At 40.6% G+C, this 26,950-nt stretch overlaps 1 protein-coding gene across 1 annotated transcript in view; it reads left to right on the forward strand.

Annotated features, from left to right (window-relative positions):
- The window catches only part of LOC141112430 (uncharacterized), a 239,380-nt gene that overhangs the window by 118,229 nt on the left and 94,201 nt on the right, over positions 1–26,950 (forward strand). Inside the window, exon 3 of the mRNA XM_073605276.1 lies at positions 21,475–21,548. Within this exon, the coding sequence (XP_073461377.1) occupies positions 21,483–21,548 (66 nt within the window). The 5' untranslated portion in view covers positions 21,475–21,482. The remainder of the gene's footprint in view (positions 1–21,474; positions 21,549–26,950) is intronic.

Below are 26,950 nucleotides of genomic sequence, written 5' to 3' on the forward strand. Positions count from 1 at the left end.
TAAAACATTTTTTTTTTTTTTTTTTTTACATTTTCCCTTTTTGATCACTTTTATTCCTATTACAAGGAATGTAAACATCCCTTGTAATAGGAATAGGGCATTTACGGAGAGATCTGGGGTCTGTAAGTCCCCTGCTGGTAAGCCTGAGTTAAAAAAAAAATTGATCTCTGTCTTTCCAGCAAAAAAAATGACGTCGCTTCCAGCCTCGAGGTCAAATAGATGGCCGGGGATGATCTGGTCCACGGCCAGCTCTATGGTAAACCACCGCCACTGGCGGATTTTTTCTCCAGCTCCACGATCGCACGTGTGAGCCAGGGCGGCGCCTGTAAAAGCAATCAAGCGGCTAAACAACCGCTATGATGGCTTTTACTTTGCAGGGAAAGAAGGTTATCTGATGCCTATAGCTCAAAAGTTCAGTACGTCATATGACGTCCTTGGGCGGGAATTTGTTAAACCTCAGACATCTAGGATCTGGTATTCTGTTTGCTGTTGGCATGTGATCAGCAGAGCTCTCCAAGGCCCTCAGAAAGAAATTTGTGGATGCCTAGAGATTTAAACGATTGCCAGATGATAAGAAATTAATAATTCCACTGTAAGCAAAATAATCTACAGCTGGCATAGATTTCAAACAATTGCTAATTTGTCCAGAACTTTCTGTTCCTTCGAATTCAACCCAGAGGCTGATCATTTAATTCTCAATGAAGTCTTCTAGAATCCTAAAATTTTATTGCAGGTTGTTCAGGTAACTCTTGCAACAGTTGGGATCAAAGTGTATGCAAAAGTAGTTTTAAAGAGATTGTGCCAGTTTAATTTTCATGAGTGTGTTAAGAAAAAGCCTTTGCTCTCCAAAAAGAAAGTTAGAGCAAGATTACAGTTTACAAATCAACATATAGTCCATGACCAGGTCATCTAGAACAATATTCTGAAGACTGATTATTCAGAGATAGTCTTTCGATCACAGTAACAGTAGACATATTTGCCTCAGAAGACAGCGTTTCAGAAGAACCTTCTACCAACTGTGATGCATGGTGGTGGCAATGTGTATAATTTGTGGTTTCTTTGTTGATTTAGGGCCTGAGCAGCTCACAGTCCTTGAGTCAGTGATACATTCTGTATCATATTAAAGTATGCTTGATGAGAATGTGAGGCCATCTGTCAAAATAATGACATTGAACCCGCAAATCAGTCTTTCAACACAATAATGATCAGAAACACACTAGCCAAGGAATGGCTCAAAAAGAAGAAATGGAGGGTTATGGACTGCCCTAGTCAAATCTGATTTGTTTCCCATTGAAATTGTGTGAGAGGATCTTTAAACAGACAGTTCATGGAAGGAAACTCAGACATCTTGTATCTCGAAAACTTTTGCATGGAGAAGTTGGCAAAAGTGTCAGGGTCAATATCAGAGACTAGTGGGCACTGGGCAGTCGTTTCTGCTACGGGGGCAATACTAGCATTTGGTTCAATGGGTGTACTTATTTTTTCTACAGCACACTATAGCATTTGTTAATATTTTTGTTGAATAACTGATTGAAAAGGTATATTTTTCTTATGTTCTTTTTCAAGTATACCACCTTCATCTGTAGGCACTGTTTAAAGCGGATCTCCGCTCGCCAACCCCCCCTTTCCCCCCTCCAGCATTGTCCCGCTGTGATCCTCTGGTTCTCTGCCATGTCTTGGTCCCATGCCGCCATATTGATTATGACATCAAGAGGCCTGTCGCATGCCTCCTAGTGATGTAAATGAATGAATCACTTTGCCTACTGGGATATATGACTTGCATTTCCCAATAAGCCAATGGAAGGCATTGCACATCATTCACCTAGGCGAGTGACGTGCAAGGAGGCAAAATGTTTTGCACGCTGCGGGAGCGTGCCCACGGGTCAGGCAGACTCTACGTCCGCCGGCGACCTGCGATGGTGGTATACAGAGGCAGAATAGGGATGTGCCTTTGTAAACAAGGTGGATCCCCATTCTGGCAGGAGACATGACAGAGATCTACTGTTCCCAGTGATCGGGAACAGTGATCTCTGTCATGTCCCTGCCAGCCCATCCCCCTACACTTAAAACACACTCAGGGAACACAGTTAACCCCTTTATTGCCTCCTACTGTTAACCCCTTCTCTGCCAGTGTCATTTTTACATTGGTCACTGCATTTTTATAGCACTGATTAATGTAATAATGTCACTGGTCCCCAAAAAGTGTTATTTGGGGTCAGATTTGTCCACTGCAATGTTGTAGTCCCGCTAAAAATCGCAGATCGCCACCATTACTAGTAAAAACAATTAAAAAAATTCCATAAATCTATCCCGTAGTTTGTAGATGCGATACATTTTGCGCAAACCAATCAATATGTGCTTATTGGGATTTTTTTTTACCAAAAATATGTAGAAGAATATATATCAGCCTAAACTCATGAATAAATTTTGTTTTTTTATACTTTTTTGGGGGGATATGTATTATAGCTAAACAATTAATATACAACTGCAGAGGTGATCAAATACCACCAAAAGAATGCTCTATTTGTGGAAAAAAAATTTGTTTGGGTACCAGGTCGCACTACCACACAATTGTGAGTTAAAGTGACGCAGTGCCATATCGCAAAAAATGGCCTGGTCATTAAGGGGCAAATCCTTCCGGGGCTGAAGGTTAAAGAGTTAGAGTTTTTATGTCTACTTTAAAGAGGAGCTCCAGTCTCCTATGTAAAAATTACAAGTCAGCAGCTACAAAAACTGTATCTGCTGACTTTTAATAAACAGTCACTTACCTGTCCCATGATCCAGCATTGTGCTCAGCCCATCTGTTTTCACCCTGTGTCTTCTCTCCCCAGTGCCAGCATCTTTACTATGGGAACCTAGCTGTGACAGCTTGGGGCTTCACAGAAGGGTGTCCATGCGCACTGTGAATAGTCCCGCAGTCTTCTGGGACCTGTCGCTTGTCCCAGAAGTCTGTGGGAGGGAGGAGCGGGAGGAGAACTTCCACTTCTAATCGTCTAGTTGGTTAAGGCCAAAGTGGGAGATGGTACCTGTCAAAATCAGGTACCCGATCCCCCACCCCTCCTCCCAAAAGCTCCATTCCACAAACAGGAGCTGGCAGGAGGCCTTAAAGCAGAACTTCCTATTTTGGGGGGAGCACCGCTTTAACTCTGATCTTAACAAGTCCATCATTCATTATCATGATAGGGACAAGTTAACAACAAACCTGTCACTGAATTTTATTTTAGGTGCACCCAGTGTGCACCCAAACCAGACTCAAAAAATGAATAAACAAAATGAATGCAGCTTGAGGGGCTATTTAAAGAGGAACTGCAGTCTGCTCACATAATTTGTAATAAAAACATCTTTGCCATTCTGAAGCTTCCCTCCAACCACTTTGCATATTATTTCATATATACTGTGATTCTGTACTTGCCAAATATGCTGCAGAAATCTCCCTCCACTGAGTCTGACTGCAACCATTTTAACTGTGGGCAACTGAAGATGCTCCCTGTTCACTTCCTGGATTTACACAAAGGCACACCTCCAGCTCTGCCTCTTATAATTCATCCCCCCCCCCCCCTTCCTGGCAAACTCTCATCTGAGTGAGAGAGAGAGAGCTGTGCATGATGTCATAGGCCTAGGCAAATTACCAAACTGGAAGGAAGTGGGCTGTAGAAGGTATTTACTGGCAGAAAAAAAAAGGCTTTACTATCCAAAGTTAAAACAACAAGGGCAGAGGATTTAATAGATGGAAAGATGAAAAAAATTACTGAAGTTCCGCTTTAAAATCTTATGCAGAGTTAAAAACTATTGTCACTATTTAATTAAATAAATATAATGGAGAATGGAAAGAAGATTGGTAATAGTCATCTGTTCTGGTGCATGTGATGATGATCCCTGCTGCAATGAAGAAAAACTGTTACCCGAAAAATCTTTTTCTGGAAGGGTCGAATTCTTGATCACCACTGCACTCCCGGTTCCTCCCTGTCCCCGAGTAACTATAGCACAATAGGGATGGGCGAACACTTCAGCCTGAGCATAAGTTGTGGCCAAACATTTGCCTGTTTAGCTGTTTGCCGAACACCTGAATTTGCAGGGTGTTAGCCGGGTGGTCGCCGCGATGAACACCCTGCAATGCACTGAGCACTGCACAGTGCATTCTGTGCCCTGATTGGGCAAAGCTTTGCCCAATCAGGCCGCAGTGTAAGCTGGTTGTTAAGGAACGGGGCCGGCTGCCGCATCCTTAACAACCGATGAGTCATCTGTCAATGGGTTTCCCCGCTGACAGCTGAATAAAAGGCATGTAAAAAAAAGACGACGTGGGGTACTTCCTCAAAATACATACCAGACCCTTATCCGAGCATGCAGCGCGGCAGGTCAGGAAAAGGGGAGGGGGAGGAGCGAGCGCCCCCAACCTCTCTCCTGAACCATACCAGGCCACATGCCTCTCAGGGTTGTCGGGAAGAAGCCCTTGTCCCCATAAACATTGGGACAAGGTGCTTTGAGGGGCACAGAGCCCCCTGCCCCAGAGCATCCCCCCGTTAAGGGCATGTGGCCTGGTATGGTTCAGGAGGTGGGAGGCCGTTCGCTCGTCCCACCCCCCCTTTTCCTGACCTGCCAGGCTTCATGCTCGGATAAGGGTCTGGTGTGGATTTTGGGGGGGGGCCCACACCGTTTTTTTCTTTAATTTTTAATAGCCGGGTGCTGGCATTGTAACTGTCATTTTACATGGAATTTGTTTCTTTAGAAATGTCAGTTTTTCTGTAGCATGTTCTGTATATGCTTCAATTGCGCCATTTTACAGGTACATTAAGGGAACCCTCCAGGCACGATATTTAAAGGAATTTTTCATTTTCATTGTTGCACTTTCAGCTACTGAAAAAACGATTGTTTAAAAAAATATACCCAGACCCCCATACCCCTTTTATTGCCAATTACGTGCATATAAGATTTCAGAATGGGCACTTTTGATTTTTCCTGTTCAGCTCCCATAGACTTCAGCAGGGTTCGCTATTTGGGTTAGAACATTTCCCTTGTTCAGGAGTTCTGCTGTAAACCGAACAGGGGGGTGTTCGGCCCATCCCTATAGCACACATTGGAAACATAGGAGCCAGCAGATTAAACTACTATTGAGCTCAGACTGGAAATCTGACCTGAAGTGTCAGATTCTGAATATTGTTTGGGCGATGATTTCTCCATTACAGTACAGCTCAGCATTGTGGGCAGCAGGAAAGGTGAGCTATCGTCTATGCAGGGAGGACTTAATTTTACATATTCATTTTAGTGTCCAAGTAGCGTTCAATTTTACCTTTCCCACTGACTCCAATGCATTTTACCAATGCAATTTACCAAAATGTCTCAATTTTTTTTCCCCAAAAGGTGAAGCAGAAACTCTTAGCTTTTTAATTCTTATTCACTAAGCATACATGCAAAGTTCATTGCACACACTTTAAGGAAACCCAAGCTGTTATTGCTAACCTCTCCTACTGACGTTACAAATAGGCTGGCTGTAATGATCAATGGTTTCAGTGTTTTTAAGTAACTGGCAAAGAACAAATTATAGATAAGGCAGTCTGACTTTACCTAGAATGTGTTAAAGCCAGAAACAGGCAGGCAATTTTCTTTTTCAAAAAGAGGTCAGCAATAGTAGCAAAAAAAAATGAGCTTACAGGAAACAAGAAGTACCTTACATCAGTAGATCTTCTGTGCATCAATAGAGTCACGGAGAACTGATGACACAGTTTTCATATATATATATATATATATATATATATATATATATATATATATATATATATATATATACAGTATATATATAATATTTCAGTTACTTGTATAGCGCCGTCAATTTATGCAGTGTTTTACACATACATATTGTACATCCACATCAGATTTGTTCAATGAAAATTGTAGGTAAAAAAGTACCATTCAGAGGAAATATCAACATGTTTTTGAGCATCAGTAGAGTCGCAGAGAACTGATAAAACAGACTTTTTAACTGAAAATTGCTAGTAAAAAAGTCAAAGCAAAGGGATAATAATGTATGGAAAGCGTTTTCACACTGCTGTATGCAATGGCTTAACTGACTGCAGAATGATCAGCACCACAGCTGAAAAATGAACTGCTCCATGCCTGATTGTGGAAAATGCTTTGATGTGAACAATCCCTCGACCAAGATGTGCATAGTCCTTTTCAGTTCTAAATTGATGTGCTGACTTTTGTGTAGTTCATCCCATATAGTTGTCTTTGTTATAGTGAATAATTAGTCTGATGTGTATATAAAACCTTTACTTTGTATATGTTAGTACAGTTCAAGATTTTCTAGACAGATTTATGTGGTTTTACAGCTCTTTGTGAATCACTGGATGTGGATCATGTCATCATGGGAACTTTGTCCTGCACATTAAGCACAAAGTAGATGAAAGTCATTGCACGAGGCCTCCCTCCCCTTCTAGTCTCCATAAATGGCCGTCACATTGGAAATCGTCCCACACACATTTCTGTCCACTGAATCACACTGTCCACTTCCCGAACCTCTTATAAGCCATCTGAATAAAGAAGATGCAGGAATCCATCCACTGATGCAGTAAATACAGCTTCCTGCATTTATTTTTTGCTACATAAGGATGTGTACTACATAACACAAGGGAGCAATAAAAATAGTAGTTTGAGCAGCCCCTGACTAGCATTGTAAATGTACTGTACTAAACTGTATCAATATGCACAAATGCTAAATCTAAGCTTTTTCCATTTTGCATACAGTGAGAAAGGTTAGAGCCTCAGTCAGGTTTTTATTGCCCTCTGTGTCCCTTTGAAGAAGTCCCCCCTTGTTTTCAAGAAAGGGAGTGATCATAATGTCTTGAATGGGCACACAGGCAAAATGCAAAAGCATATTTTAGCTTTAGGGTCAGAATTAGTGTGCAAACATGAGAGTGCCATAGAGAGATGGCAGCACTGAACCGGGCACATGGATCGAGGGAGTCTGCCAGAGCCAGGAATAAGGTATTATACCTCATCCATGCACCCCTAGACACTGACCCCTTGACCAGGGGCCCTGCTGCAAGGGTACATTTTGTATAATTCCCGAAGTTCAGCTTTCGTTACACAATAAAAGTAGATTTTGTTAACAACAGAACAAAGAATATGGCAGCTGCTTAGTCAGTTTAAAACCATCATTGGCAGCATACAATACAATTTTTCTTGCATTTGGCCCTACTAACGGGGCTTATCTAGTCTGTTTCTAATTTAAAAATAAACAGAGCTCTCTGTTGCTTATATTTTCAAATATATATCTGAAAGCAGCATACTGCCTCTGTATTGTGCAGTCCTTCTCTATTTGGCTGGGCTGTGCCATACTAGGGGTATTCTTTAATTAGGTTTTGATAATTGATATAATAAGGTAAATATGTTTTAGTTTGACATTCCTATCGGCTAGCTTTGAGACTTTTTCTGCGCCCTCGGTATGCAAAGGCAGCGTTTAATGGGCTGAGTTATTTATGCATGTGGTTGAAGGGAGGAAAGAAGCCTAGCAACAAGGCTGTGTGTGCAGAGTTTGGAGATGGCCCCTCCTAGAATAAATCAAGGCATCTCCTAACAGTGGATAGGACCATTTCTGCTAAGCTGTTTCCACTTAAAAACCAGAAGTAACTTCAGGACAGTGACCTGGCTTGTGGCTGTACAGGTCAGCTCTGTAAGAAAACAAAGTGACTTTTTATTTGAATAAATATACATGGAGCCACAGAGTTGTTGGGTCACTCCAATAAAGAACTTATATGACCCTAGAAAAGTAATACATTTAAGGGGTTAAAGTTTTGGAGCCGGACTCACTTAAACATAAAATTAAAAAGTCTGTTTGTGCCTGAGGTTTTTGGATTCCTTGCTGTGATGGATTACAGATCAGGAAGAAATAAGCTAACTTGGGAAATATCCAAACCACTGTGTATATTATACATTCATACATAGCTTTTCACAAGCAGTAGCTCTCTGTTGGCATCCATTCAAAGCACTGGCCAGCCATGATGTCATCCTTTGGAGATCTGGTTTGTCAGAGTCTCACCTAGTTTTAAGCTGCTCTTTGTGTTTATCATCTTAAGGATAGGTCTGCATGGTTTCATGCAACTATTGTGACACTTTACTACAGCCTTGAGCAATGCCATGGCACACCTTGTAAAACTTGTGCGGTTATTAATTGGATTGGTTAAATTCAGAATACTTGATTAATATACATTCAAGAATGGTAAAGTTATGGCATCCTGTGCAGAACATAACCACCATCATCCCTAGCTTTGACTAGGATGAGATGGAGTTGGGTGTCCTACGTACTGTAGAAGAGAGGGAGGATTTTACACCTCTTTGGAAAGGCTTGGTCCATTGATAGCATAGAGAAAACCAGATCTTTTAAAGCCCTGATGGTTTAATAATAAATACCTAGGGGCTGATTTACTAAAACTGGTAATTGAAAATCTAGTGCAGCTCTGCATATAAACCAATCAGCTTCCAGGTTATCTTTTCAAAGCTTAATTGAACAAGCTGAAGTTAGAAGCTGATTGGCTACCATGCACAGCTGCACTCGAGTTTGTACTCTCTAGTTTTAGTAAATCTACCCCACAGAATCCATTTCGTCAGAATAGGATCAGGTGTGATGATTTTTATACATAAGGACCATTTATGAAAACAAGAGAAAAGAAAATTAGAATAATCAGAATACTTATTATGTTATTTTTGTAGTTCCCATTGCTGGATTCCTTTGAATCCAGAGGATCAAGCAAACTCAGGTAACTTCTACAAAATAATTATGAAATTCATAGTTAACTTCCGACCGTGCAACATTGTTGCTCTTTGAGGGGAATATATGTTTTTAAAGTTGGCTTTCCATGCTGGAAATGTTTTTTCTATGGTTCGTTTCTACCATGATTTTGTACAGGTCAAGAGGTCACCAATGTAAAAAGCAGAAAAACGCCCAAATCTGCCTAAACAAAAAGCTCCAGAACTTGTATGAGCTTCAGGCGTTTTGAAGCTTCTGGCTTCAGGCGTTTTGTAGTGGAGATTTTTTCCCCTCCAGCGTTTTGTAGCTTCAGGCTACAAGCTACAAAACGCTCAGGTGTGAATTGGGGCTTAGGGTTGAACTAGACCGATGAGTCGGGGCAGGAGGCGGAGCCTAGCGGAGCAGACATGCATTGTTAGAGCTCCACACCGCTGAGGAGAGAAGAGAAGGACAAAGCGGAGCCTGCAGGCTCAAAAGGTATCCATTTGAACCTTTTTGCCCCAGGGAACAAACTGTGAAAGTTTGAGCAGGAAATATGGTACTGGGAGGAAACCGTGGCAGAAATAAAAATCACCTCACAAAGAGCTCACAGGCACTCACTGCAGCTGAAGCAGCTCCAGTCACCTCACAAGATACAGCATCAGGGCGCTCTCACAGACAGAAAATGTCACAGCAAGACTCTCCATTTGAGTCAGATACAGAACAAATCCTCTCACAAACTTCTCCACAAGCCTCCTCAGTATCCCCAGTAATATTATTACAATTTGAAAAGATGCTTCATAAGGCTTTAAAACAAACCTCAGACCAAATAACAAACAGCCTAACCAAAGAAATAAGAGAGCTGGGAAACCGCACCGCAGCCTTAGAAATAAAAATGGATGAAATTGAAATTACAACCCAAGTAAATATAACAGAATTGGAACAATTAAAAAAAGAGAATTTAATACTTCAAACTAAGCTTGAAGATTACGAAAATAGAGCCAGACGTTCAAACTTGCGCATAAGGGGAATACCTGAAACTGTGACAGACCTGCAATCTACTATTACTGCTCTATTACAAGAACTAAAGCCAGATATCCCTATTGAACGTTTAGAACTGGACAGAGTACACAGAGCCCTCACAGCCAAAAAGAAAGATGGACCCCCACGTGATATAATCACAAAATTTCATTATTACAGAACGAAAGAACAAATACTAATTGCTGCAAGAGAAAAAAAGGAACTTAATTTTCAAGGACACAATTATCAAATTTTTGCTGACCTATCCCAACTTACTATTACTAAAAGACGATCCATGAAACCCCAACTAATGGAACTGCAACGCCACAACATTATGTATCAATGGGGCTTCCCCTTTTCAGTCAGATTTAACTACCAAGGTACAATTTACAGAAGCAGATCAGCAGATGAACTACAACAAACCTTTTTAAAATTAAATCTGACAGAACCCACAAGCAGCAACACTCCCACACGCAGAAGAATGGCATCATCTTCACCTTCAGGCAGCACCTAGAAAATTCCAGAACAAAATGGGAATCATCATTCTCACAAAAGAGGCCGTTATGCCACATCATCCATGGACCAAGAAGATTCAATGGACTGACATCCTAATTCCTGATATCTCTTCATTTATTATACTAAGAGATGGTTCTCTATAAAAAAACCTATATTTATAACTGAATGTAACTGCATTCTGATAGTCACACACTGTGTGGGATCATGTTACATTCCAGTTATATTTCTTATTACTTCTGATTCATATAGCCTTAGAATATATAAGTGAAATAAGGAAATTCTTGTTCAGTTATATATTATCAGGTAATAACAATAGATTTATTACTTTTTAGGACAAATATGTTCAATAATCCAGAAGTAATGGAAGCTTTTTTTTTTTTTTTTTTTTTTCTTTCTTTTCTTAAAACAAATATATTATTACCTAACTAGTTCCTAGAATTATGTTTTTGTTTATTCTAATCTGAAGCAATACAACCTCAATTTTATGAGTTAACATATCTAAACAGTTACATATGAATAAAATATGTAATTGTTTACTCTAAAAGGGTTAAAATCCCATAATAATTCAAACTATCTTCATCAATACCAAAGTTATTAACAGTACCTTTCTAACTGAATTATTTAGCCTAGGGCAAGACTAACCATATACAACCACCCTGGAATAAATAATTTCAACAAAAACTATATTCTGCACTCCAACTAATGAAACATCATTTTGATGTCTTTTGACATAGCACTTCTCTCCTGTAAGCGGAAGATCCGTGTACCCCCATTAGCCCTCCTCATTCTCCCAACCATATTATGTGGGAGTGTGACGAAGGCACTTATTCCCCTGAGAGAGATATTTATTCTCTTTCACGGGTAAATTGTGATTACTTGCAAAAAATAATTTATACAATGTATCATCTAATCTCATATGTTTTTTGTTTACTCTTTACTCCAGAATTCACTGGTTTCTTTTCTATCTATTCATCTCTTCAGTCCACACAGGTTGATCTGCGCAGTCAGCTCTGCATAACAAAAAGTAAGTCAAAACTATTTGATCTATTGCCATGGCACCACTGAATATACTTTCCCTGAATGTTCAGGGAATAAATGTCCCTCAAAAAAGGACCAAAGCCTTTCGTACTTTCCATAACAAGAAGGCTCACATAGTATGCCTCCAAGAAACACACTTCACCAAAGATTCTACTCCAAAATATATTTCTCCTTTTTATCAACAAATTTACACGGCTTCTGCCTGTACCAAGCAAAGGGGAACTCTAATTGCATTTCACCGATCCACACCATTCACCTTATCATCAGAAATTAAAGACCCAGAAGGTAGATATCTGATACTCATGGGTTATATAATGGATACAGCAATCACGGTGATTTCCTACTACGCTCCTAACAAACAACCTACACCATTCCTCTCACATATATTACAAGTGATTAATACACACAAAATAGGAACAGTGATAATGTGTGGGGATTCGAACCAGGTCCTCCTCCCATTTCTAGATAAATCACCTTTTACACCATCCAAAATAACCTCTAGATTACCTTTTTCTCAACTTCTTTCCAAATACAATCTGGTAGATTCATGGAGAGAAAGTAACCCAATGAAAAAGAAATTCACTTATTTCTCACACCCTCATCAAACCTTCACCAGAATAGATCATATTTTTCTAACAATAGGAATGATACCAGAAATTATTGCATCAGATATAATTCCGATTCCGTGGTCTGACCATAATGCAGTATACACTACTATAGCCTCAGCCATACCAAAAGCGCATGACCCAACGTGGTACTTACCGGACATAATGCTCAAACACCCACTACATCAGATGGCCATTGAACAAGCTTTAAAGGAATACATATCAATTAATAATACAACAGACATCTCCCCAATAACACTGTGGGAAGCTCATAAGCCTGTCTTGCGTGGTACAATACAAAGACAAATGGCACTATTTAAACGGGAACGCAAAAATCTAGCAAAAAAACTAGAACTCAATTTTAATGCAGCCTACATATCATTTCAAGATAATCCATCTCAGAGTACAAAATCTCATCTGGAAAAATCTAGATTGGAATATGATCTATTTCTCACTGAGTCAGTTGATAAATCCCTCAAACGCTCCAAACACAATTTCTACATGAATACAAACAAACCAGGTACATATTTGGCTCGGGCATTAAATTCAACTAACAAATCTTTCAAACCAATACGTTTGAAATTATCAAAAAATGTTTACACTTGTAATCCAGTTAAAATAGTCCATAAATTTCACTCACATCTCGCAACTTTATACAAGACAAACAATGAATTTAATCCTACAGAGGCTGAATCCTTCTTCTCAAAAATAACCTTACCTGAGTTATCTCAGAATCAAAAAAGCAGTTTGGATGAGCCTATAACTATAGATGAAGTTGCTAACGCCATAAAAGACCTAAAACTTAACAAAAGACCAGGCCCAGACGGCTACTCGGCTTTATACTATAAAACATTTTCAGAAATACTCTCTCCCATTCTCACTGAAACTTTTAACAAACTTCTAGATGGACATTCTTTTCGGCAAGAAACACTAATGGCAATTGTTTGTATGATCCCAAAACCCCTTTCTGATGATACTTCCTGTGTGAATTATCGGCCTATCTCTCTGTTAAACCTCGATATTAAATTATTAGCAAAAATAATAGCAAAACGCCTCAATAGCATTATAGGAAAATTAATACATAGAGATCAAGTAGGCTTCATGCCAAATAGACAGGCAGGCGATAGTATACGCAGGGCAGTGTTATTGGCACATATTGCTAAAAAACGGAAAATCCCTTTATGTTTTCTATCTCTCGATATTAAGAGGGCATTTGACACAGTATCCTGGCAATATATGCAATATTCATTACAAAAATGGGGTTTTGGACCCCACTTTTTAACATGGATCAAAGCATTATATAATAAACCCAAAGCCTATATAAAATATGCTGGATACAAATCTGAAGCCTTTAATATCAAAAGAGGTACCCGACAGGGTTGCCCATTATCTCCCTTATTATTTGCCCTTATACTCAAACCCATGGCCCAATATATCAGAACAAACCAAACTATAACTGGCATTGAAGTAGGAGGTATTACACACAAATTATGTATATTTGCAGACAATATATTACTTTTTCTATCATCACCACAGGTCTCTGGTCCTAACTTAATACCAGCTCTTGATGGATTTGCAGCCCTATCCGGCCTTATGATTAATCCTAAGAAATGCCTAGTGCTTAATATTTCACTCACAAACATGGAATTGATCCCGGCTAGGGCTGCACTCCCATTCACATGGGCAGAAAAATCAATCCCATATCTTGGAATTCATTTAACAGCATCTCATTCTGACTTATTCTCAACCAATTATCCTCCTGTATTAAGACAGATCACAAATCTAATAAAACAATGGTCGCAACTTCCTTTATCCTGGATGGGGAAGATTAATGCAATCAAAATGACTATTCTACCCAAATTGCTTTATCTATTCAGAGTCCTCCCTATTCCAATTCCTTCCTATTTTTTGAGAATAGTACAAAAAAGAGCAACTTCGTTTATATGGGGCTCTTCTAAACCACGTATACCTATACACACACTACATCTTCCCAAAAATAAAGGAGGCCTGGGATACCCTAATTTTACTAACTACTACAGAGCAGCACATTTGGCCAGTCTGTCCAAATACCATTCAAAACAGGAAATCCCATTATGGGTATTTATAGAGGCTTCAGAAAATGACCCTCTATTAATATCAAATTTATTATGGCTTGATCCTAAAGACTGCTTTAAAATTCATAATCCCATAACTAAACACTTCTTATCTCTATGGGATAAACTAAAAACCAAATATCAGTTACAATCTCCACACAATCCTCTCCTTTCTTTTATCAGAAATCCGGCCTTTTATCCGGCATGGATCTACCCAAATTCTTTTAAAGCTTGGACAACATCAGGCATTCAGACACTAAATGACTTCATAGCATCTAAATCATTCCTTTCATTCCCATCGCTTAGAGAAAAATATGATCTACCAAACTCTGAGACATTTAGATATCTCCAAATCAAAAATTTCTATACACCATTCCTAAAGGGGGATACACCATTATCCCAATTATCCATTTTTGAATCAATCTGTACAAAAGATCCATTTGCTAAAGGTACAATTTCATCACTTTATAATCAATTATATGGAGTACCAAATCTTACTAGACCCTCTTACGTTCAGAGGTGGGAGGAGGACCTGGGACGAACTTTAGAAGACACGGACTGGTCTAACATATGGCTCACATCTAAGTCATCTTCACCCAACATCTTAGCACTGGAGACAAATTATAAAGTCCTAACTCGCTGGTACCTTGTACCCGCTAGAGTGGCAAAATATTCACCTAATACCTCAGCTCTTTGTTTTCGAGGATGCCCAGAAATAGGCACATATTTACACATATGGTGGACGTGCCCAGTAATCCAAACCTTCTGGAAGGAAGTCTTCGTGATTGCATCTAAAATATTTAAAAAAATAATACAACCAGATCCATATTTAACTTTACTTAATCTAAAACCGGAATGGTTAACACTCTCTCAATTCAAACTTATGATCCAACTAATAACGGCTGCAAAACAAACAGTGGCCAAGGCATGGAAATCTCCTACATTGGTACTAGCAGAAACAATTCACAGAATGAATAATACAATGTCCCATGCTAAGATGGTAGCCATCGATCAAAATCAAATTCCAAAATTTGAAAAACTTTGGCATCCTTGGATAAAACAACAGTTCCTGTCAAACTTCAATGACTCTGTCCTGTTGCCATGGTAACAGATTAAATGACTTACAGAGACACCCATTCTAAGGCTTCAAAGAGAACTAAAAAGAATAATAAACTGACGAGCGGGACAACCTTGTGGACCATACCTCTACCTTTCAACCCTTTTTCTTCTTTCTCTTTCCTTTTCTCCACCTTACGATTAAAGCTCATTATCAGAATTTATTTGACCTATATACACTCTACTTGTAAACAATATGTATAGTAGGTATAAATCATTTAAATACCTACAAAAGTAACTAAGGAAATGATATATATCTTTAATTTAGGTTTACGTGAACCCAATGTTTAATATTTGAAATTTCATGATATTTACCTATATAAACCCTACTGTAAAACAATGAGCTTACTTTATAGATCCTTGTAAACTTACTTTATGTATCTTTATAACATTGTATACTCAATAAACTTCTTTTGACAAGGAACTAGACCGATGAGTGAATCAAGATTTCCATCTCATCAAAGTTACAGATGTCTGTAATTAGAGGCAATGCATACTGGTGTTAAATATTTTGTTTAATGGTGAGGAGTAACTATAAATGTTTTTATTCAGGTGTCTATTAAACAATGAATATGAATAATTGTTATTCTTGTTACTTGTTAGCAGAAGGGGCTCTAGGCTTTCTATTAACATGCTATCCTTTACTGCTTTAATGAAAAAAGAATATAATAGTGTAAGCTGAAAATTATACAGATGCAAATAACGGCTCATACGCACTATAAGAAAATCGGGTGAACATTTTCGTCCAAAGAATTTTCGTATGATTTTCATATAGTGTGTACACAACTTTTGACAGCCGATTCTGACTTTTCGTCCGAAAATTCCCGAAGGGACAAACTCCAAAATTTTTCTCGTAGGGGAACAGAACAAACGATTTTCGTTTTTAATGTGTACTGTTTTCGTGCGATTTTTGTACAAGAAGAATCAGAAAAGAAAGACTGCGCATGATCAGAAACAATAAACAAATAAAAAAAAGCCTTTGTCGTATGAGAATTTCCATTCATCGGTTCCGATTTGCTGTGAAACAACAAGAGAAATCGGACGAATGTTAGCACGATTTTCTTATAGTGTGTACTCCACTTAAATGAGTCAGAGCATTGACTTGTCTCCTCTCTCTCTCCCTCCATGGTTGCTTTTGCTGTAATACTTGCCTGGTGTTGTCCCCAAGAGAGACTTTGCCCTGCTACAGGTTGACAGTCTTCCTCTACGTTGAATGAACTCAGGAATCATTCCTGTGAGTCTGTTAAGTGTTGCTGTGTGGTGGATTACAGAACGATGATATCAATATTAAATTAGAAACTTATGCTAGTTCTAGATAAATAAAAGTGATCTCCAGACAGATACCATATTAATTCTGTTTCCACAACATAACATTTATAGTTTATGCCCCTGGTGAGTTCCATATGTTTTCCCATACTCTGTAGAACATGGCTCATCGTTGGGTGTGCAGCCTCTAAAGTGAATGTGGCCTTAGATGGATTGAAATGGCTAAGCAGGGACTGGATGAATTTTGATCAGTGTGTCACCATCCCTGTTCGACAGAAGTTGATCGCTAGATTGACTGTAAATGAAAAAGTTGGAAAAGTTTTATTGATCAATGGCTGCAGCCAATCAGTGTGTTGAGACAGCACCAAGTCAGAAAACAATGTCTCGTGGGCAATCCTTTATTATCTTTTTAAATTTTAAGCAGACCTGACCAAGCATGATGATATCAATGACAATATCTTGCAAAATGTGACTGTTTATTTGCCATTTGTTGTAATGAAAGCCCAAGGTTTTGAGGGCACATAAGCACAATAACCCATTTTATGTTACATGCTTTGCTACTGTGATTTAAAGTGTATGTAAATATATATTTTTTTGATGGGTGGAATTGGAAATGGTTAAAGCCTATTCATACAAAATAAAAAACAGATCAAAATCAGCACAAGAGAGATGACATTATTATTAATCTGATTGTGTCCCCTGTACTGCTGGGGTTAATAGAACAGGTCCAACAATCATAGACGCCATACCACAGATTTGTAAATGAGACATTATCTGTGAATAGAGGAGGCAGACATTTTCGTCATCTGCCCATCCACCATTCATAGATTTTTTATTTATTTTTTTTTCATAGAAGCTGTTGTGCAGCTTCTGTGAAGGGAAGAACTGTGCAGAAAGGGCAGGCATAGTTGGGCACATTTGAGGAGTGCCTGTCATGCCACGTACACACGACCGGACTTTATGGCATACTTGGTCCTGCGGACCGGAGTCCGTCGGACAATTCGATCGTGTGTGGGCTCCAGCGGACTTTTTTTCCCCAAAAGTTTGACGGACCTAGAAATGAAACATGTTTCAAATCTTTTCGATGGACTTGAGTCCGGTCGAAAAGTCCGCTCGTCTGTATGCTAGTCCGACGGACAAAAACCGATGCTAGGGCAGCTATTGGCTACTGGCTATGAACTTCCTTGTTTTTAGTCCGGTCGTACGTCATCACGTACGAATCCGTCGGTCTTTGGTTGATCATGTGTAGGCAAGTCCGTTCATTCGGAAAGTCCGTCGTACAGTCCATCGACTAGTCCGCAGGACAAAGTCTGCTGTAAAGTCCGCTCGTGTGTACGCGGCATAAGAGTTCTCTCTGTTATTAATCCCCACCGCAGCCAAAGATCATGGCGGGTGGGGAGGGGAGAATTAGAAGATGAAGACTTCAAGGAATCCAGGAGCTAGCAGCACTTAGGACACAGAAATAAGAAATAAGGAATGCCCATACGTACAGCCTTTTAACATTCTTTCCTGTGACAGAGGCATAATGTAGATTCCTTTACAACCTTCATCTTCACACTTCCGACATACATATTCTGCACAGGTCATCTCCAACACAAACTTAGAATGGCTGCCCCACTCTTCTAGTGTCCTCACTGCAGGTCCCCCATAGGTGGGTTCTACAAATGAGCTTGTAAGGGCCCACCCCAAAGTGTTCTTTTCCCCAGGCTACAGGCTCACATGCTAGCATACCAGGTGTAGCTTATTTCCATCACACTCTTCCGGTTCTAGCTTATATACTAGCTCCACCCATTATACCCACCCAGGGGAGGGGCCTCACTAAAAGGGGTACTAGCCTCTACTCACAAGTGATTCTATTGGATGATTTCCCCACACCTCCTGTTACTGTGATATCGCAAACATTTTGGATCTTTTATCGAACTCTGTAAATATAGTCACCAGGAAAATATAGAGGGTGACTCTCCTTGGCATAAACACAGCAGGCAATAAAAACCTGACAGCGCTTTTATAACCTCTCTCAGGTTTATATTGCTGTCTGTGTCCCTGCTGGGAAGAATCACTTTCTCTATTTGTCTTGGTGACAGAATCTGATACGAGGTCCAAAATTTTACAGCTGTTGCCAGAACAGCAAAGAGGGTAAACCTAATGGTAACACCTATATTCTGTTATCAACTGTCTAAGAACGGCCATACATGTAGCGATTTGTTATTGATCTTGGTGCGAATTATTGCAAAAAAGTACTGTAATTCATTATTGACAAAAATATAAAATTACAAAACACACATAGTATTTATTGTTCCACACTTTTCAATAAAGAAAATATCAATTGAAAATTAACTTGATCAATCATATATGTAAACAATAGATTAAAAATCATAATTTAATCAATCAATATTGGACTCAGTTCTCCAACACACTTGGATATTTGTTCCAGCAAATAATAGTGGCTGCCAAAATTCCACCATGTTTCATAAAACATAAACAGGGCAGAGTCGAAATAAGTGTAGAGCTCTCCAAATCGATTAAACAGAAGGTCTTTGGTATGCAATTTTGATTCTGTCTAATCATATTTGTTGCTTTTAAATGGTCGCATAAATGATCATATCAGTATAATGCCCGGTCGGATTTTCCGATGTGAAAAGTGCAATCGTATTATGTTGTTGGAAATTCCGTTCATGTGTGGGCTCCATCTGACTTTTTCCGTCAGAATTTCCGACACACAAAATTTGAGAGCAGGATATAAAATTTTCCGACACCAAAATCCGATCGTTTAAATTCCGATCGTGTGTACACAAATCCGACGCACAAAGTGCTACACATGCTCAGAATAAATTAAGAGACGAAAGCTATTGGGTCCTGCCCCGTTTATAGTCCCGACGTATGTGTTTTACGTCACCGCGTTCAGAACGATCGGATTTTCTGTCAACTTTGTGCGACCGTGTGTATGCAAGACAAGTTTGAGCCAACATCCATCGGAAAAAATCTGATGGATTTTGTTGTCGGAAAGTCCGATCAATGTCTGATCGTGTGTACAGGGCATAAGTGTGGCCACCATATGAGGTGATTACTCCTAACTTTTGAGAGATTTCTTCTCACTTCCTGTTGTGTTTCTGGGACAGGAAGGGAAGGGTGTGAACAGTTTTGTCTTTAGATATACTATACTTTTATTAATACATTTTATACTGTAAAAATTAAAGCCTCTCTTTGGGAAAATATCAAACTTTTTGACATTTTGAAGGTTAGCCCAAAAAGGAGCTTTTACACAATGCAAAATAAATGGTCAATATCAGGAGATTTTAATTTTGATGTACTAAAACTCACCTTTTACATTGACTAAAGAAGAAATGAACTTTGGAAGCTGCACCCAAAATAAAGCAGACAGAGGGCAACGATAGTGCATTACCATATGCTGTGGTGTGCTGCAACACACATGCAGTGAAACCGTGTTCTTTAGTGTGCTGAGGTGCCATTCAAAATGAATGGCACTGAAGCGCAAAGATGTTTAAAGCAATATTAAACCCAAAACTAAAAATGTATTATATTGCAGCTTACAAATTCTTAGATGTGGTGGCTACATTGCTTTTCATTTTTAGGCATGGTGTTCAAACCAGTAAGGCCCTGTTCACATCTGGGCATAGCGGAAACATGCTTACAGTGGCATTATTTCTTAATAGCACCCCAAACGCAGGTAACAGACACGCATCTTGTTGTGCATAAAAATGCACAAACGTGTGTTGCAAAACACGCTTGGCTCAGTGCCAGAAATTTGATACATGAGTTTCTTTGGCATGTAAATGAATGGCTCCGCTACAACAAATGTGCAAAAAACTCAACACTGGAGCATCGCTCAGATGTGAACAACACCTAAGTTATTTTTCAACTTCCTTTTATAGACTTTCTTTCAAGCTGTAATGCAAAAGTGGCAGTTAGAGAGTTAAGACAAACCATTTAACATTGACAGGGGTGTTTACATTGGTCAGCTTTTATACATTAAAAAAAAAAAAAAAAACTTTATCCCATAAAGAAAAAAAGGAAAGCTGTTGCTGTAACTGCCTAAAAGTCATAGCAAGAGTTTGGCTTTAATCTGTTAGGCAGCCCACAAATTTAATCCAATTTGTTTTCGCTCAGAACGCTAGAACAGAATAAATTTACTCAATTTCCCTATCCACATACCTGATGTAGATGGGGGAATCCTCCCCTGCCATCAGAATACACTGATCAATGTTTCAGGCCAAAGCCTGCAGTGCTGATCGAACAGCAAAAATTAGACAGGGTAGTTGTACAGGAGATGATCTGTAGATTGACTTCTGTACAACCACAGTACCCTTACAAGGGTCAAATAGCCAGTTGCTACTGAACCAGCTTAAGTCAAGTCCATCTAAATCTGTTGGTGCACCCAACACTACCCTCTCCCCAGACTGACAATGCTGCTGCCCAAGGGTGTCACTGGCTGAATCACCAGGTAAAATAAAAGGAAAAAAAAAAACAGACACAGAAACAGCCATCATACTTTGGATTTAGTTGTGTTTTAAGCCCTGAGGCTGCATTCACACCTGAGCGTAGCGTTTCTGAGCGTTTCTTCCGGCGTTTTGTCACGCGTTTTTTCTGGCATATTTGCACGTTTCCATGCAGCGTTGTCCGGCGTTTTTGAGCTTTGGCATTTTTTTAATTAGCCAATAGGAACAATGATCATCTGTTTTATCATTTGTTGCCATGTTGTTAGATTTTGTCATCTGCTTCCTGCTCCAAAAACGCCCAAATCTGCCCGATTCGCGCGACAAAAAAGGGTCCAGAACTTGTTTGAGCTTCAGGCGTAGGGCTTCAGGCGACTTGGAGTGGAGATGTGAACCATCTCCATAGAGAATAATGGATTTTTTCTCCTCAAGCGTTTTGTAGCTTCAGGCTTCAAGCTACAAAACGCTCAGGTGTGAATGGGCTCTAAGTGTTATTTTTCAGTGGGTGCCTGATTTTTTTTTTTTTTTCTGATCACTTTACTAAAAAATCTTTTGGCAGATTTGTGTTCTGTTCTCATACCTTTTTCCATGCTGAAAATTTTAGCGATATTTCTTTTATTTATTTATTTTTTGTTCATTATTAGACTCTGACATGAAGAAAGACATTGAAACTATAATAGCCCAAGAACGAGCAGAAATCATCAGCAAATATGAGAAGGTATGTGTTAGAATATAAAGAAAAGTAACATATATGTTATTGGTATTAATAGTAATCCTTTTATAAATTCTATAATAAATGTTGGCTTGTAAAGGTTCGAAAAAGCGCTTCATAAAATGTACCAAAGGGAACCTGTCCTTAGTCCAGTAAATCTTACAAAAAAGAACTTTACAAACACTTTTTTTTTTCATATACGCGCAACGAAAAAGGGGCAGTCCACCTAAAAGTGTTATTTTAGTTTTAGGTGGTGCTTGGTGGGCTGAATCGGCATCTGGATTCTTATGAATATTGAATACTCCAACAGTGAGGTATCGCTTTATTATAATTCCATATTGTCAGAGCCCATTGTGTTCCAGCACCTTCTTTTGCATTCTTCTTCTAATATAAATGACAAATCTAACAGGTAGAGTTGTAGCCCCGCATAGCAGCAGGTTTGTGGACTAAAGTGGACTATGGGTGCCTCTGAATACAACAACCAGCACTGGAGATTCCTCCATCCAAGAGAGAGAGAGAAATCTGGCCATGTGTGGGTAGCAGTAGGGATTCAGGAACAGAGATCTCCTTACTAGAGTCCCAGATAGGAACTGTCAAGTGGTTTAAGTCTCCAGGATCTGAATCCTGAGATTAGGATCTCTATCAACATGCTAATGAAGTTTTATTAAAACCTTTCTGCTTTCAATATATACTTAATTTTGGACCCGCTTGTCATCACTAGGTCCCTCTGCTTTTCTATGCAATACAGGCAGGTCATGGATTGTGGGAGGATCTGTACTGTACATAGCTTCATGAAAGCATCACAGCACCTTGGCTCATGACTTTTTGTAAGAACCATCAGCGCGGATGCACGCCGTGGGCTTGCTCTTGGAAGGAGTTTTAGAAATATAAAAATGCCCTAACGGGAGCATGCTAGTCTGGAGGAAAGGTTCAAATGCAGACTGTTTTTGCATGTAGACTTCCCTAAGTAATACCTATGTATGATGTAGACGAAGACATGAAGAAAAGCTTGCATTGTAGCAAAAAATGCAGTAAGTACATTCAGTACAGAAGCTGAGTGAAGGTAAGGCTGGAGTTCAGCTTTAAACCTCTTTCACTTTACAGAAGGTGGATGTCCAAACTAGCATGCAGCCCACAAGTTAGAAAGTTGCTGCTGCCACTGGTGTTGAAGCCCAAGCAGTATTAAACCTAAAGGCGAACATTGATTTAAAATGTGTAGCTTACCAGTTCTTAGTTGTGATGGCTGTATTGGTTTTCTATTTTAGGCTTTCTCTATTCTATTTTCATCTGACGATCTGGCCAGTAAGTCTACTTTTTTTCAAAAGAACAAGCTCTCTTGCAGATATATCAGTTACTGGGGTGAAACAAACCATTCAACACTGGCAGGAGTGCTTACAATGATCAGTTTTATTTCTGTAAAACCTTTATCCTGAAAGGAAAAAAAAACTGTTTGCTGTAACTGCTTATAAAGTGTGAGCTGGTGTTTGGCTTTCATTTTATGACTGTATTTAAATCTGCTAGTGCATCTAATAGACTGACAATGCTGCTCTCCAAAGGTGCCCCTGTGCTCATTCATCCAGAGTGGTTGGATTCTAATACAGGAGGTGTTACTGGCCTAACCACTAGGTGAGAAAAGATGGAAAAAAGCTTAAAAGAAAAAGAAAACGAATGCAGCCACCACAAGTAATGATTGGTAAGCTACAATATATTACATTTTTGGTTTAAGTTTTAATACCACTTTAAGGCTGGTTTCACACTGCAGACAGATGTGGCTGACAGCAAGGGTCCGCTGCATCCCTGTTCTCCGTTTCAGGGATGAATCGGGCCTGAATTTTTACCTGAATTCGGACCTGAAACTGAGCCAAAGCCGATCACAAACTCCTGTAATGCGAATTGGATGCAGGGTAACCTAGAGTGAACCCAGCCTAAAGTGGTTGAAAACCCCGACTATACCCAGCGAAATGACTGGCCTCAGGTAATACACAGATGTAACAAATGCACCTACATAAGTTGCACATGTTTATCTGCAGTCATCTGTCCTGTACAGTCGCCTACACCTCACAGAATACACAGAATCTGTCAGCATCTCTCTGTAGCACAAAGCATAAGGCGGAGATTTCAATTCACATACTGCAGAGCTAAGGAAGAAGAACTCTAAGACCTGATTGGGGGGGAAGGGACACGCCCCCTCCTCGCACTGCACGGCAAACAAGCACGGTTGTGGCTGTCAATCACAGGCTGCATGCAGGAATTCTCTTCCCCCGCCATCATTTTTCTTTTGGTGTCAGGGAAAAGCTGTCAGAAGTGAGCCATGCAGATAAGCCTAGGTTCACACTGCCCGCAACTTCAAAGTTTGACCCCCAACGTGACTTTGGCATTGCTTACATGCAACTTCTTTAACAGATGCCAATGCAAGTCGTACCAAAGTCAGACCAAAAGTAGTGCAGGAACCTTTTTCTAACTCAGAGCGACTCAAGACGCACCGATTTAGAACGGTTCCATTGCACAGAATGGGGTCCACCTTTTGATGTGACGAGTACTTCATAGTTGGAGCTATTGTCGCATCCATGTGTGGGCCTAACCGGAAGGAACGACAAGTGCACTTTTTTCCCCCCAAACTCCCCCCCCAAACTCTCCCCTACTTACAAGTAACAGGGATGGAAACTATGGTATATATTACTAGCCGTTGTCTCATTCATAGTCCCAACATTGCCTTCTCTTCCAAATGTTATTTTCAGTCCCATCCTTTTCCCTCCACTTCTCTCCCTTTAATTCCCTCCTTTTTACAAGTGCACATTATAGAAGGATGTGTTTTGTTTAGATTTCATGTCTGTGGTTTACAACCACTTAAAAAATTACCAGAAACATCAACACAGGGTTAATTAGAACAAACAACAATGAGTTGAATACCCTTAGAACCTGTGGTAAGCCAGACTAAACTCATTTACATTAAACACATTATAGCTGACATCAGACAAGTGAGTGGAGTTGATTACATTAGCATCTTCTCACAGTATGAGTCCCAACAGTATGACTCAGTCACTATTGCTACTATGGCAAATACAGGGTCCCCAGAGTCTGTGTGTCCTGGGGGACAAGGACCCGAAGCCAAAGTAACAACACCTCAAGGGTACTCCAAATGCCAGGGCCCATAATCTGTAGGCAAGAGGCTCACATTCAGTCCCCTCCAAAAGCCTCTATCCCGGGTGAGTCTGTCACATTTCTCCCCCATCAAAAGTTGACTAACAAGGTCCCAGACCTCCACCTGGTCTGGACATGCGTTAGTCAGGCAGAGTGAACTCACAAAGTCTGTCCGCATGATCTCCTTTCTTGGCTGCAAGGAATAGTTGACCTCAGTAGGTGTGAGGCAGAGGTCATTGACTCTCTGTCCGGCTGTCAGCGCTTCATCTGGGTAGTGTTTACCATTCCATGGCTTGGCCTGTTGCTGGGCAGAGGGGCCCACTGTCCCAGTTCCCTGAAGCTGAGAAGAAACTGTAGGTGCTAGGCAGAGGCCAGCGGTGCTCTGCCCTGTTGCCAGCGATTCAGCTGGGAGTAGCAGCTCCACTACATCAGCTTGTCGTCGGAGAGAGGGGCCAACTGCCCCAGCTCCCTGGATCTCCACAGTTGTTGCCGGTGCTGGGCAGAGGTTGCTAGCACTCTGCCCTGTTGCCAGCACTTCTGCTGGGGACTTCACACCCTCTGCTCTGGCTAACTGTTGGGGCAGGAGGCTGGATTCCTCCACTCCCAAACTGTGTAGCTGCCATTTGGGAGGTGAGCCGGCTGCTTCCTGTTCCTTTCCCTCATCTGGCTGCTGGGACGACATGTCTGTGGTACTGTCTTCCAGGTGCACAGATCTTTGCTGGGGAGGAAAGTCCGCTTCCTCCTCCCTGGCCAACTGTTGGAGAGGGACAACACACACCTCCTCTCCCTTCTCCCCCTGTATCTGCTGCTGGGAAGTGATTGCCACCTTCTCACCCTGAGCCTCCAAAACTGCCACAGGTGTGGGGCAGAGCTCTTGGACCCTCTGTTCAGTTACCAGATCTTCAGCTGGAGAAGTTTGTTGTAACTCCACAGATACTGCTGTTGGTGCTGGGCAGAGCACAGTGAAGTTTGGCCCTAATACCAGCTCTTCTGCTGGAGGCTCATCAGGTTGTTCTTCCTCAGCAGAAAAGTCTATTAAATCCCCTATCGCTATAACTGGTGTCTGGGGATAGAGGTTCACCATCTCCTGTCCATGGAACCCAGAAGAAGTTATCAGTGCTGGACAGAGGTTAGCAGAGCTCTGCCCTGTGGTCAGCACTTTAGGTTTGGGGACAGCAACCTTCAGATTTTCCACTGCCAATTCTCTGGCATGCTGCTGAACGTGTTCTAGCAGTTTCCTGTATGCCCTTTCCAGATGCTGTTCCTTCCTTAGCAAATGGTCCAGATCAGGTTTGAGCTCTGAGACCCCTGCAAGACCGAGCATAGCCTCTCTATATTCTCGCAGGTCCTCAAGGTCAGGTTCCCCTTCATCGCCAAACATAAAATGATCTGTAAGGCTCTCCCACAGCAATCCAGGGCCTCCAAAGTCATATCCCTCCGGAGAGCATTCTGTTGTCTCCCCTAAATATCCCTCCTCTGCGTGCCATTGCAGAGCCCGATAATTATTGTCCAGCTCCATCTCCTGCTGGACCAGCCTGTCCAACTCAGTCACCCATTGCTCCTGGGGCCGCTCTCCCAGGAATGCCATCCGCAATGCCCGTTGGTCACTGGCCCGTTGCTCTTGGGTTGGAAAGCACTTGCCCTGTTTTATACCAGCGAGCTGGAGGGCTCCAATCCATAGCTCCACCCGAATTTGCTGCCTAAGCTCCAGGTATTCATCCTCAGACACAGTCCTGGTGTATGTTGAAAGGATGATCCGCAGCAGCCCCGGGAACTCTGATGCCAGGTCCATATCTCCGCTGGGGTGACTGAAGTCTGCTATCCTGATCTTGGATCCAGGTGGAGGTTTAGATTTCCCAGACTGCCGGAAGCTTCCCGCTGCTTGCCACCAATGTCACGGAACGTCCCACACTCCACTTGAGTGCTTCCGTCAGTATACCACTTCCTTGTAGTCTGGATACAGATATCAGATATTCCAAATGCTTCCAAGCACAAAACAAGGTGACACTTGCTTAGATGCTAACATGAACTATCTTTATTTAGAATCAAAATTACAAGACTTTATATGCTGTTGGAACCTCCTGTAACAATACAACTGTAACCTAATTAACATGAGCTAGTTTACTAAATCATTTACCCAGACTAGGTGACTACGTCTCCTAGCTCATTGACTATTCAACACACATTACCATAAACATCAACACAGGGTTAATTAGAACAAACAACAATGAGTTGAATACCCTTAGAACCTGTGGTAAGCCAGACTA

This window comes from Aquarana catesbeiana, linkage group LG11 (assembly GCF_042186555.1).
Source record: "Aquarana catesbeiana isolate 2022-GZ linkage group LG11, ASM4218655v1, whole genome shotgun sequence".
NCBI classification, from domain to species: Eukaryota; Metazoa; Chordata; class Amphibia; order Anura; family Ranidae; genus Aquarana; species Aquarana catesbeiana.